Raw genomic sequence first — 15,224 nt, 5'->3', positions numbered from 1 at the left:
TGTAAATGAGGGATCAAATCTAGACCTCTTTGTGTCAAACAGGGTGAGTACGCATCTCGGGATGGAAGTCCTCAGGTGCCCGGGGCTGAGACGTACCCACGGATGCCCCTCAAACTACCTCAGAGTCACGCCAAACCTGGTTACCCACCTAGTTTCCAGTACCCGCCCTCCTTCCACTACAAACCCTCACCCTATCAGCACCCGCCGTCGCAGCCCAGCCCGCCCTACACCCCACAGGGGGTGCACTCGCAGCCCTCGTCCCCGTACATCCCACCCGGCGCATATCCTCCTCCCAGCTGGGGCTCATCGTCGGAGCAACCGCCCTCAAGGGTGTCTCATGAGCAGTTCCGCGCGGCGCTGCAGCTGGTGGTGAACCCGGGTGACCCGCGGGAATACTTGGACAACTTCCTGAAGATCGGCGAGGGCTCCACAGGCATTGTGTGCATCGCCACGGAGAAGCACAATGGCAAACAGGTGGCCGTTAAAAAGATGGACCTGAGAAAACAGCAACGGCGGGAACTTCTGTTCAATGAGGTGAGAGAGGAAGATCAGACCACAAGACACACACCCACTAAAAGACATGCCCACTAAAAGACATGCCCACCACAAGACATGCCCACTAAAAGACATGCCCACCACAAGACATGCCCACTAAAACACATGCACCCACTACAAGACATGCCCACTACAAGACATGCCCATTACAAGACACGCCCACTACAAGATACACCCACCTCAATACATGCACCCACCACACAATACACCCATTACAAGACACACCCATTACAAGACACACCCACTACAAGACATGCACCCACCTCAAGACACGCACCCACCTCAAGACACGCACCCACCACAAGACACTCCCACTACAAGACACTCCCACTACAAGACACGCCCACTAAAAGACACGCCCACTAAAAGACATGCACCCACTATAAGACACGGCCACTACAAGACACACCCACCTCAATACATGCACCCACCACAAGACACTCCCACTACAATACATGCACCCACCACAAGACACTCCCACTACAAGACATGCACCCACTAAAAGACATGCACCCACTACAAGACACGCCCACTACAAGACACTCCCACTACAAGACACGCCCACTACAAGACATGCACCCACCACAAGACACTCCCACTACAAGACATGCACCCACCACAAGACACTCCCACTAAAAGACATGCACCCACTAAAAGACATGCACCCACCACAAGACACTCCCACTACAAGACATGCACACACCACAAGACACTCCCACTACAAGACACTCCCACTACAAGACATGCACCCACCACAAGACACTCCCACTTCAAGACATGCACCCACCACAAGACACTCCCACTAAAAGACATGCACCCACTAAAAGACATGCACCCACCACAAGACACTCCCACTACAAGACATGCACCCACCACAAGACACTCCCACCACAAGACACTCCCACTACAAGACATGCACCCACCACAAGACACTCCCACTTCAAGACATGCACCCACCACAAGACACTCCCACTTCAAGACATGCACCCACCACAAGACACTCCCACTAAAAGACATGCACCCACTAAAAGACATGCACCCACCACAAGACACTCCCACTACAAGACATGCACCCACCACAAGACACTCCCACCACAAGACACTCCCACTACAAGACATGCACCCACCACAAGACACTCCCACCACAAGACACTCCCACTACAAGACATGCACCCACCACAAGACACTCCCACTTCAAGACATGCACCCACCACAAGACACTCCCACTTCAAGACATGCACCCACCACAAGACACTCCCACTTCAAGACATGCACCCACCACAAGACACTCCCACTAAAAGACATGCACCCACTAAAAGACATGCACCCACCACAAGACACTCCCACTACAAGACATGCACCCACCACAAGACACTCCCACCACAAGACACTCCCACTACAAGACATGCACCCACCACAAGACACTCCCACTTCAAGACATGCACCCACCACAAGACACTCCCACTACAAGACACGCCCACTTCAAGACATGCACCCACCACAAGACACTCCCACTACAAGACATGCACCCACCACAAGACACTCCCACTACAAGACATGCACCCACCACAAGACACTCCCACTACAAGACATGCACCCACCACAAGACATTCCCACTAAAAGACATGCACCCACTACAAGACATGCACCCACCACAAGACATTCCCACTAAAAGACATGCACCCACCACAAGACACTCCCACTAAAAGACATGCACCCACCACAAGACACTCCCACTAAAAGACATGCACCCACCACAAGACACTCCCACTAAAAGACATGCACCCACCACAAGACACTCCCACTACAAGACATGCACCCACCACAAGACACTCCCACTACAAGACATGCACCCACCACAAGACACTCCCACTAAAAGACATGCACCCACCACAAGACACTCCCACTACAAGACATGCACCCACCACAAGACACTCCCACTACAAGACATGCACCCACCACAAGACACTCCCACTACAAGACATGCACCCAGCACAAGACACGCCCACTACATGACATGCACCCACCACAAGACACTCCCACTACAAGACATGCACCCACCACAAGACACTCCCACTACAAGACATGCACCCACCACAAGACACTCCCACTACAAGACATGCACCCACTACAAGACATGCACCCACCACAAGACATTCCCACTACAAGACATGCACCCACCACAAGACACTCCCACTACAAGACATGCACCCACCACAAGACACTCCCACTACAAGACATGCACCCACCACAAGACACTCCCACTACAAGACATGCACCCACTACAAGACATGCACCCACCACAAGACATTCCCACTAAAAGACATGCACCCACTACAAGACATGCACCCACCACAAGACATTCCCACTAAAAGACATGCACCCACCACAAGACACTCCCACTAAAAGACATGCACCCACCACAAGACACTCCCACTAAAAGACATGCACCCACTACAAGACATGCACCCACCACAAGACATTCCCACTAAAAGACATGCACCCACCACAAGACACTCCCACTAAAAGACATGCACCCACCACAAGACACTCCCACTAAAAGACATGCACCCACCACAAGACACTCCCACTAAAAGACATGCACCCACCACAAGACACTCCCACTACAAGACATGCACCCACCACAAGACACTCCCACTACAAGACATGCACCCACCACAAGACACTCCCACTAAAAGACATGCACCCACCACAAGACACTCCCACTACAAGACATGCACCCACCACAAGACACTCCCACTACAAGACATGCACCCACCACAAGACACTCCCACTACAAGACATGCACCCAGCACAAGACACGCCCACTACATGACATGCACCCACCACAAGACACTCCCACTACAAGACATGCACCCACCACAAGACACGCCCACTACAAGACATGCACCCACCACAAGACACTCCCACTACAAGACATGCGCCCACCACAAGACACTCCCACTAAAAGACATGCACCCAGCACAAGACACGCCCACTACATGACATGCACCCACCACAAGACACTCCCACTAAAAGACATGCACCCACTACAAGACACTCCCACCACAAGACATGCACCCACTAAAAGACACTCCCACTACAAGACACGCCCACTACAAGGCACACCCACCACAAGGCACGCCCACTACAAGACACACCCACCTCAATACATGCACCCACCACACAAATTTACAAATGTTACAAATGTATGTAATGGCTGTTTATAAGAAGTTTTTGCGTTTGTAACTTAGCAGGCAAAAAGCACTTATAATAGGATCATGTCATAAAGTCTTTTGATGATTAACTTTATTAACTTCTGCAAAATTGGAAGTTGCATGTGTTATAATGCATTATACTCTAAAGTATAACTATGAATGCTTGAAGTCTTATAATGTTTTATAAGTGTAGTTATAAATATTTATAAGTTTTAACTTATAAGGTGCATTATGATACATTATGAATGAAGTATAATGCCTTTAAAATATAATATGTGCTTCATAGAAACTGTTACCCAATCTCTTTTACTGCTTACTTTGCAAAGAAATGATATTACTGTTCTAACCTCATGATCTTTCCACTGGAACAATAGCGATCACACCACTGCTCTGATCCTCAGATCAGCCAAAGACTTAACCAGTCTTTGTCCAACGAGTTCCAATGGAAACCACCAACACTAAACCAGCATAACCCAGTCTAAAGCAGTCTTAAGCAGTCTAAACCAGTCTAAAGCGGTCTTAAGTAGTCTAAAGCAGTCTAAACCAGTCTAAAGCAGTCTTAAGCAGTCTAAAGCAGTCTAAACCAGCATAACCCAGTCTAAACCAGTCTAAAGCGGTCTTAAGCAGTCTAAAGCAGTCTAAACCAGTCTAAACCAGCATAAAGCAGTATGGCAGTTCATTGGTCTTCAGGGAAAAAGAGTTTGTGCAGTTACTGTCATCATGTGTTCTTCATATGTGTGTTCATGTTGCAGGTGGTTATCATGAGAGATTACCATCATGAGAACGTGGTTGACATGTATAACAGTTATCTGGTTGGAGATGAACTCTGGGTGGTGATGGAGTTCTTAGAGGGCGGAGCTTTGACTGACATCGTCACTCACACCAGGTAAGAGCGGTCACGAGACTGGGCAGCACCTGCACTGTTTATACTGTGGCTGATATAAGTGTGCAGGACTAATTTACAATAATTACTGGAGTGAGTGACAAAGACACATGGAGTAATGTGAAAAACAGAGCAGGATGTGTCCAAGACAAGACAGAATTCAATGGGTGTTTGTGTGTGAGTGAAGCAGTGTTTAGATCGAGCAACAAATTCAATTAAATTGAATTGAACTCGTCCTTGGTCAGTTTGACTCTTATTTACATCAACCTAACTTGAAGTTTCCGCCTGAAGCTTCATGACGTCCTCCACTGAACCTGGCAAAGTCATTTTTTTAAAAATGTATTTATACACAAAGCTACAAAAAAAAAGTCGCTACGGTGTCCTTCAGGGTCAAATTGACATTTTTAATGTTTGATTTCAAAAGCTTATAATACAGGCTCTGTTTGCTCTATCTCTTCACTTTTTGTCTTAAATTGTTCATATAGGTGCCAGCTAACACTATAAATGTATTTTGTTTTATTCTAGTGTTAGCTGGCATCTAGATAAACCATTTAAGACGTAAGTAGAGAGAGACAGCAAACAGAGCCTTTAATACAAGCTTTTGAAACATAAAAGGGTCAGTTTGACCCTGAAGGACACCGTAGAGGCTTGATCGTTAAGATCTAGGAGGGGTTAATTTCAGCTGATGTAAAGTGATGTTTGTGTGTATCAGTTATTTTACAAAGGCTTCAAATGCGGCTCATCCAATCAGAATTTCGAGTCTGGACTATTTGAATTAAAGTTTTGCTGTTTTGAGGCTTTTGTTTGTAACTCAAGTGTTGTTGTAAAGCTGTTTGTGCACTGATGCCAGACTTATACATTAATAATAAATAATCTTATCTTTTGATTAGTTTCCATCCCGATCCACATATAGAGTATTTCACTCGCTGCATTGCTTATAAAAGAGATTTGCAGTAAGTACAGTGTGTTATTTTCCAGAATTGATACTCGTTATTTAAAAGTTTCAGTTGAGTTGCAGAGTTTGATTGTTAAATAACGGCCTGTGTATGTCAGTGCACTTGAACAGTGTGCATAATTACAGTAATCGCCGTTGTTCGTCAGTTTGGTGTTGCGCGGGGTTCGCCTCTAATTGCACGCTTTTAGAGAGACGTGTGCCCTTGTCCTCATGACGCCCTTTGATCCCAGCAAGAGTCTTCATTAAACTCGTCGAGGAGGAGGTCTGCGCTCGATTCTGATGCTGTTTTTATCTCATGTGAGATGCAAATACAGAGATGTGTTCGTGGAGATGCTGTTTTCACACAAAAGTCCCTTTACGCTGCCCTGAGACACAAGCTCCGCTCCAAACACTAATCTCGCCATCCACTGTCTTCTAACGCAATCCTCACTCAAATGGACCCTCATACGGGACTGATCTGGAACACTACATACGCAGCAACTTAAAGGGACAGTTCACCCTCAAGCCATCCTAGCTGTATATGACTTTCTTCTTTCAGACAAACACAATCGGAGTTATATTAAGAATATCCTGCTCTTCAAGCTTTATAATGGGAGTGAATGGTACCTTAGATTTTGAAGCCCAAAAAAAGTAATCCATCCATCATAGAAGTAATCCATACGGCTCCAGGGGGTTAATAAAGGCCTTCTGAAGCGATGCGTTTGTGTATATCCATATTTATAACTTTATAAACTATAAATCACTGGCTTCCGGTAACGGCCGTCCGTGCGTTCATGAGAGAGTCGAGTTCCGGCGTATGACGTAGGCATAGCGTAATCTCCGGGGAGAAGTGGTGAACGCGGAAGCGCGTGTAGTTTGCAGCAAAGGAAAATGGCGAAAAGATGCGAGTTGTTTTAGCTATACTGCTAAATACGCCGTTACTGCCATGACATCATCTTAAACGTGACACAAACATTACTGACCATAAACAATAACACGAGCGCTAGCTGCTAGCTCATTGTGCTGCATAAAGCAGTTGTTCATGGTGATTTCACACAAGTGTAACAGTTCAATTGGTTGTTTTAGAAGCTTCCAGTAGCTGCTCAACTAAATAAAGTGAAAGGTTTGCATAGCATGCACACATGATTTTAGTCATGAGATTTCACAGAATGAAACTCATTCTGTGAAATCTCATGACTAAAATCATGTGTCCATGCTATGCAAACCTTTAGTCATTGTTGTGTTTGCATGTGTAATTAGTTCTTATGTACAATTATTATCTTTTATTTGTTTGGAGATGTTTTTGGACACTATGATCACATTATATTTGTAATGTTGGAACTTTTGATTACTTTGTCGTATTGACACAGAATTATTCTCAGTTTCAGCTGACATGATTGGGAACAAAACAAAAGCAGTTTATCAGAGCCGCCTTATTTACACCCAGAGATATTTAATGACAAATAAAATAAAAACAATTTAAGTAAATCTTTGGCTATATTTTTGTGTGATTTTTCAGCAGTTTCTTAGAGTCTCAGAATGTATAAAAATCTACAGTATAAAAGCAGTAATCACATCTCCCAGAGTATCTGATGCTTTAGGGGGTGTGCTACTCCCCAAAACAGTACAGAGCAGGTGTCACTAGTGACCCCCCTCACAATCCACTCTGAAGTTAGAGAAACTGTTGAGAAAGTCTCTTGTGAAAGTCTTTTTCTCAGGAGAAACATTTGAGATATTGTTATGTGTGATTTGTGATTCTCATCAGAATGTGTTTTATGTTCTTTATTTTCTCCCAGGATGAACGAGGAACAGATTGCGACGGTTTGTTTGTCGGTGTTGAAAGCATTGTCGTATCTTCACACGCAGGGCGTCATACACCGAGACATCAAGAGTGATTCTATACTGCTCACCAGTGACGGACGGGTCAGTTTAAAAGTGTTCCCATCTGAGAGGTCACATGACATAACATGTGCTCCAGCTGTTTGATTACACACACTAACGACTTCTGCCTCTTCATACACTGATGAACACGAGCTGTTCCCTACTGAGTGCACTGTGTTCTGAATTCTGAGTGAACCATTTCCTCTATTGCACATTCAACCGTATACAACAGTGCACTCTTTTGTACCCACAATGCATGTTTATAGGTATTTTATAAGCTATAGACAACAAAGACGTTTATATCTGCTATCTTTATTTTTATGCAGGTTGATTTAAAAAAGAATATCTTAAGTGAAATGTATTGAACTTATGATACATTTTGGTAACGAGTTATGATTTTTTTGCTCGTAGACATTTCAGGTTTTGCTTTTGCTTAGCTTCATGCTAAAACATGATAGCAACATATTAGCATTGCCTACAACATGCTAGCATTGCCTAGCAACATACTAACATACCTAGCAACATATTAAAACATGCAAATAACATGTTAGCATTGCCTAGCAACATGTTAAAACATGCTAAAACATGTTAGCAACATGTTAGCATTGCTTAGAAACATGCTAAAACATGCAAATAAAATGCCAGCATTGCCTAGCAACATGTTGACACATGCTAACAACAAGCTAACATTGCCTAGCAACATGTTAAAGCATGTTAGCAACATGCTAGCATTGCCTAGCAACATATTAAAACATGCAAATAAGATACTAGCATTGCCTAGCAACATGTTAAAACATTCCAACAACATGTTAGCATTGCCTAGCAACATGCAAAATCATGATAGCAACATGCTAGTATTTCCTGGAAACATGCTAAACATGTTAGCAAAGTGCTAGCATTGCCTAGCAACATGTTAAAACATGCCAACAACATGTTAGCATTGCCTAGCAACATGCAAAATCATGATAGCAACATGCTAGCATTTCCTAGAAACATGATAAACATGTTAGCAAAATGTTAGTATTGCCTAGCAACATGCTAAAACATGTTAGCAAAATGCTAGCATTGCCTAGCAACATGCTAAAACATGTTAGCAATGACTAGCTACATGTTAAAACATGCTAGAAACACTTAGCTTCATGATAAACATGTTAGCAACAAGCTATAAATGTCTAGCTACATTTTTAAACATGCTAACAACATGTTAGCAATGCCTATTTCAAGTATAGCATTCTCTTTCAACTTGAGGTAGTTGGTGGGACATTGTGGTGACAAATGTAAGCATCTAGTTTACTGAGTATTGTTGACTAATATGATTGAACAGAGGAAAATATCATTCGGTTGATGATTCAAATTTCTGCTTTAATAGTTAATTCATTATCATTATGAAGAAATGAATAGGTGATACACACTCACCTAAAGGATTATTAGGAACACATACTAATACTGTGTTTGACCCCCTTTCGCCTTCAGAACTGCCTTAATTCTACGTGGCATTGATTCAACAAGGTGCTGAAAGCATTCTTTAGAAATGTTGGCCCATATTGATAGGATAGCATCTTGCAGTTGATGGAGATTTGTGGGATGCACATCCAGGGCACGAAGCTCCCGTTCCACCACATCCCAAAGATGCTCTATTGGGTTGAGATCTGGTGACTGTGGGGGCCATTTTAGTACAGTGAACTCATTGTCATGTTCAAGAAACCAATTTGAAATGATTCGAGCTTTGTGACATGGTGCATTATCCTGCTGGAAGTAGCCATCAGAGGATGGGTACATGGTGGCCATAAAGGGATGGACATGGTCAGAAACAATGCTCAGGTAGGCCGTGGCATTTAAACGATGCCCAATTGGCACTAAGGGGCCTAAAGTGTGCCAAGAAAACATCCCCCACACCATTACACCACCACCACCAGCCTGCACAGTGGTAACAAGGCATGATGGATCCATGTTCTCATTCTGTTTACGCCAAATTCTGACTCTACCATCTGAATGTCTCAACAGAAATCGAGACTCATCAGACCAGGCAACGTTTTTCCAGTCTTCAACTGTTCAATTTTGGTGAGCTCTTGCAAATTGTAGCCTCTTTTTCCTATTTGTAGTGGAGATGAGTGGTACCGGTGGGGTCTTCTGCTGTTGTAGCCCATCCGCCTCAAGGTTGTGCGTGTTGTGGCTTCACAAATGCTTTGCTGCATACCTCGGTTGTAACGAGTGGTTATTTCAGGCAAAGTTGCTCTTCTATCAGCTTGAATCAGTCGGCCCATTCTCCTCTGACCTCTAGCATCAACAAGGCATTTTCAGCCCACAGGACTGCCGCATACTGGATGTTTTTCCTTTTCACACCATTCTTTGTAAACCCTAGAAATGGTTGTGCGTGAAAATCCCAGTAACTGAGCAGATTGTGAAATACTCAGACCGGCCCGTCTGGCACCAACAACCATGCCACGCTCAAAATTGCTTAAATCACCTTTCTTTCCCATTCTGACATTCAGTTTGGAGTTCAGGAGATTGTCTTGACCAGGACCACACCCCTAAATGCATTGAAGCAACTGCCATGTGATTGGTTGATTAGATAATTGCATTAATGAGAAATTGAACAGGTGTTCCTAATAATCCTTTAGGTGAGTGCATATTAAACATGACAGAGACTAGAACAGGTGAAAAGGAATGGGTTTTGGCATTATTGTCATTATTTTCCAAAGTAATGTGTGAAAATAGGGTTAACCCTAATCCATAAAGGGTAAATGACCAAAAGAAGCAGAGCTCAGTGTTCACTGGTAGAGGAGAGAAAAGTAATGAGGGTTAATTATCAACTTGACTAGTTCCGGTAATGAAATAATCTCAAGATGTGAAGTGAAGTGACATGAGGAGGTGATTAACTGTTAATAACTGATGTGCCACATAACGGCTTATTATCACTCACAAGTGTTCATATGCTATAGTTATATATGGAGAATCTCATCCAAACAATACACAAATAAAATGGAATTTATGTTTTATCATAAGTATATTATAGAACTGTAGTTTGCCTGTTTTTATGAACATTACAGCATATTTTTATACATTGTGTCTTTACTTTAATGAGTACCAAAGAGTTTCTTTTCCATGTTTTTAATTCTCATCATTCACAATGATACAAAACATCATTTCTACAAGCATACATTTATGGTAGAATAAATAAAAAATGCAATTTTGTGATTTATTTGATTTTTCTTCAGATTAAACTGTCTGATTTCGGCTTCTGTGCTCAAGTGTCTAAAGACGTGCCCAAGAGGAAGTCACTGGTTGGCACGCCGTACTGGATGGCACCGGAGGTCATCTCGAGGTTACCATACGGCACAGAGGTACATCAATGACATCACTTTTACTGGTGTGTTTCAGCGCGCGGTCGACTGATACGAGTCAGACACTAGAGGAATTAAAGGAACACTTATTTTACATAATAATTATCACAGTAAAGCATCATCTATTGACACATCTGCAACAAAGCAGAACTAACACTGACTGATGCTGAGAATCTCATCAATATATCCGTTCATCTCCGTTCATCTCTGTTCATCTCTATTCATCTCCATTCATCTCCATTCATCTCCGTTCATCTCCGTTCATCTCTATTCATCTCCATTCATCTCCATTCATCTCCGTTCATCTCCGTTCATCTCCGTTCATCTCCATTCATCTCCGTTCATCTCTATTCATCTCCATTCATCTCCATTCATCTCCGTTCATCTCCGTTCATCTCCATTCATCTCTATTCATCTCCATTCATCTCCGTTCATCTCTATTCATCTCCATTCATCTCCGTTCATCTCTATTCATCTCCATTCATCTCCATTCATCTCCATTCATCTCCATTCATCTCCGTTCATCTCTATTCATCTCCATTCATCTCCATTCATCTCCGTTCATCTCCGTTCATCTCCGTTCATCTCCATTCATCTCCGTTCATCTCTATTCATCTCCATTCATCTCCATTCATCTCCGTTCATCTCCGTTCATCTCCATTCATCTCTATTCATCTCCATTCATCTCCGTTCATCTCCATTCATCTCCATTCATCTCTATTCATCTCCGTTCATCTCTATTCATCTCCATTCATCTCCATTCATCTCCATTAATCTCTATTCATCTCTATTCATCGTTATTAATCTCCATGAATCTCTATTCATCTCTATTTATCTCTGTTCCTCTCTATTCATCTCCATTAATCTCTATTCATCTCCATTCATCTCCATTCATCTCTCTCTATTCATCTCTATTCATCTCCATTCATCTCTGTTTATCTCCATTAATCTCTATTCATCTCCATTCATCTCCATTAATCTCTATTCATCTCCATTCATCTCTATTCATCTCTGTTCATCTCTATTCATCTCTGTTCATCTCCATTCATCTCTATTCATCTCCGTTCATCTCCATTCATCTCCATTCATCTCCATTCATCTCCATTCATCTCCATTCATCTCTATTCATCTCCATTCATCTCCGTTCATCTCCGTTCATCTCCATTCATCTCCGTTCATCTCCATTCATCTCCGTTCATCTCCATTCATCTCCATTCATCTCTGTTCATCTCTGTTCATCTCCATTCATCTCTATTCATCTCCATTCATCTCCGTTCATCTCCGTTCATCTCCATTCATCTCCATTCATCTCTGTTCATCTCCATTAATCTCCATTCATCTCTATTCATCTCCATTAATCTCCATTCATCTCCATTCATCTCTATTCATCTCTATTCATCTCATTCAGTCTCCATTCATCTCCATTAATCTCTATTCATCTCCATTCATCTCCGTTCATCTCCGTTCATCTCCATTCATCTCTATTCATCTCCATTCATCTCCATTCATCTCTATTCATCTCCATTCATCTCCATTAATCTCTGTTAATCTTTATTCATCTCCATTCATCTCTGTTCATCTCCATTAATCTCTATTCATCTCTATTCATCTCCATTAATCTCCATTCATCTCTATTCATCTCCATTCATCTCTATTCATCTCCATTCATCTCCATTAATCTCTGTTAATCTTTATTCATCTCCATTCATCTCCATTAATCTCTATTCATCTCTATTCATCTTTATTAATCTCCATGAATCTCTATTCATCTCTATTTATCTCTATTCCTCTCTATTCATCTCCATTAATCTCTATTCATCTCCATTCATCTCTATTCATCTCTCCTATTCATCTCTATTCATCTCCAGTCATCTCTATTTATCTCCATTAATCTCTATTCATCTCCATTCATCTCTATTAATCTTTATTCATCTCCATTCATCTCTGTTCATCTCTATTCATCTCCATTCATCTCTATTCATCTCTATTCATCTCCATTAATCTCTATTCATCTCTATTCATCTCCATTCATCTCTATTAATCTTTATTCAACTCCATTCATCTCTGTTCATCTCTATTCATCTCCTTTCATCTTCATTCATCTTCATTCATCTCTATTCATCTCTATTCATCTCCATTCATCTCTATTCATCTCTATTCATCTCCATTAATCTCTATTCATCTCTATTCATCTCCATTCATCTCTATTCATCTTCATTCATCTCTATTCATCTCTATTCATCTCCATTCATCTTCATTCATCTCTATTAATCTTTATTCATCTCCATTCATCTCTATTAATCTTTATTCATCTCCATTCATCTCTATTAATCTTTATTCATCTCCATTCATCTCTATTAATCTCCATTCATCTTCATTCATCTCTATTCATCTCTATTCATCTCCATTCATCTCTATTAATCTTTATTCATCTCCATTCATCTCTGTTCATCTCTATTCATCTCCTTTAGTCTCTATTCATCTCTATTAATGCATACATGTCCTGTGTGTTCTTCTGGATTATTCTCATGAATGTGTGTGTGTAGGTGGACATCTGGTCTCTGGGCATCATGGTGATGGAGATGGTGGATGGAGAACCTCCGTACTTCAATGAACCTCCACTGCAGGCCATGAGACGAATACGAGACAACATGCCCCCACGACTCAAAGAGTCTCATAAGGTGCATTATTCATCCTGACATTCTCTACACAATCCTCAACAATTATTTCCCACATTTTATTCTAAAGAGAGTAGAACGAAAAACTAGCCAAAAATATGAAAACATTTATACAGTTTAGCATCATTATAAACAAATATCTGAGCACAAGTATTCCAGATATAGAGGGGAGACCGGGGCTAGTGGTCACAAGGTCTCTCAGTGACGATGAGATTCGGAGTCAAACGTCTGATTGCACACATGTGTGTTTCCTCTAGCAGAGGTTAGCAGAAAAGGTTTCATATAGAACCCAAAAGGGTTCTATTGCTCACTGCATGTTTGGAAACCTTAAAAGGTTCTAAATAGAACTCTTTAAAAAGGGTTCCATCAAAAGAGTCCTAAAGTGTTCTATGAGCCAAGTGAATAAGGTTCTATGTGGAACCTTTCTGGGGTTCCCAACATGCAATCGTAACATTTGTTTTGTGTTTATTAGCAGAACAGCGTTTATAGGAGGATCTTTGTTGACATCTTTGTACGCATGCGCGAGTGGTTGTGTGGCAACAAAACAAACAGTATGGCGGGCTGTAAAGACGCGACGAGCACTTTCAAGAGAGTTAGCGGGCGAAATCCACAATATATAAGCACTTTAACATCTGAAGACCGGAGGAGGTTTGGAGAGAAGCTCAAAATTTGTATTGGTGACAAAATCGAAGTTATTCAAAGCCCATATGAGATCTGGGATGACAAAAACGTTGGTCCGACTCGCCCGTGTCTTGGCCACCAATCTGCTGGGGAGACATTTATTCTTATTTAATAGAAACCCCTGGACCCTTCACTCATGAAAGATTAAAGGCTTTCAAAAGTCTGGAGGCCTATGATTATTTTGTTTCTCGAAAAGTTGGGCCGATCTTTTCTGCCAAACAGAAAGCAGTGATCGTGCTAAAAGCAGAGGTTCGACCTGGCCAAGCAGAGTCACAGCGTGATTTGCATCTTCCGTGGGTGATCGCCAAAGAGAACGGCGAAATAATCACTGCTCACTGCGACTGCAAAGCCGGGTAAGTCTTCATTGATCAGTGTTCTTATTTATTTATTGAAAATGTAGTGACTGTTGTACCAATTCAATTGTGTTCACACAATTGTGTGAGACTTTCAATGGCGTCTGTACTATGGTGAAAAATTGTATATCACAGCTTACACATTTCTCCTTCTTTCAAATCCAGTCTTGGAGAAACATGCAGTCATGTAGCAGCTTTAATATTTAAAGTAGAAGCAGCTGTCAGGATAGGACTTACAAATGCTGCATGTACTAGGTTCAATCGCGTAATTGCATGCAACCATTTCTTTCGTTTTTCACGATCCTTTTCGGAGGGAATTCGAAAAAACTTTTTATCAGGCCCCCAACGAGCCGTACAATCGACCACACAGCAAGAGTGACCATCCTCTTCTCTAAATCCTCCTCCAAACGTGCAAAACTACAAATTAAATTATACAAATTATACAAATTCAAATTACAGGTATCTAGCGGTGTTTCCTGCCACACGATTCCCATGATGCAACGCGACAAACATAAACAATGACGTCACAAAAGATCCGCCTATAGATATGGGAATTAAAATGTTCAGATGCAGAAAGGGTTCTTTGTGTCTATATAGAATCCGTAAGAACCTTGTTTTACTCCGAGTGTTTGTTGGGTTCTAACTCTGTTAAATGAGAACACGTTTGGTGAATTTGACCCTGTGAAGTAAATGTTCT

General features: G+C 42.0%; 1 protein-coding gene across 5 annotated transcripts in view; it reads left to right on the top strand.

Annotated features, from left to right (window-relative positions):
- pak5 (p21 protein (Cdc42/Rac)-activated kinase 5) overlaps positions 1 to 15,224 on the top strand; it is a 140,120-nt gene that overhangs the window by 66,200 nt on the left and 58,696 nt on the right. For all 5 annotated transcript variants that reach the window (XM_052095643.1, XM_052095642.1, XM_052095645.1 and 2 more), the window contains 5 exons: positions 43 to 534; positions 4,526 to 4,659; positions 7,387 to 7,513; positions 10,690 to 10,815; positions 13,362 to 13,496. In XM_052095643.1, coding sequence (XP_051951603.1) covers positions 43 to 534; positions 4,526 to 4,659; positions 7,387 to 7,513; positions 10,690 to 10,815; positions 13,362 to 13,496 — 1,014 coding nt within the window. The remainder of the gene's footprint in view (positions 1 to 42; positions 535 to 4,525; positions 4,660 to 7,386; positions 7,514 to 10,689; positions 10,816 to 13,361; positions 13,497 to 15,224) is intronic.

The sequence above is a fragment of the Xyrauchen texanus genome, chromosome 28, assembly GCF_025860055.1.
Source record: "Xyrauchen texanus isolate HMW12.3.18 chromosome 28, RBS_HiC_50CHRs, whole genome shotgun sequence".
Lineage (NCBI taxonomy): Eukaryota > Metazoa > Chordata > Actinopteri > Cypriniformes > Catostomidae > Xyrauchen > Xyrauchen texanus.
Note: the sequence above shows the minus strand (reverse complement) of the source record. Positions and strands in the feature narration are given on the sequence as shown.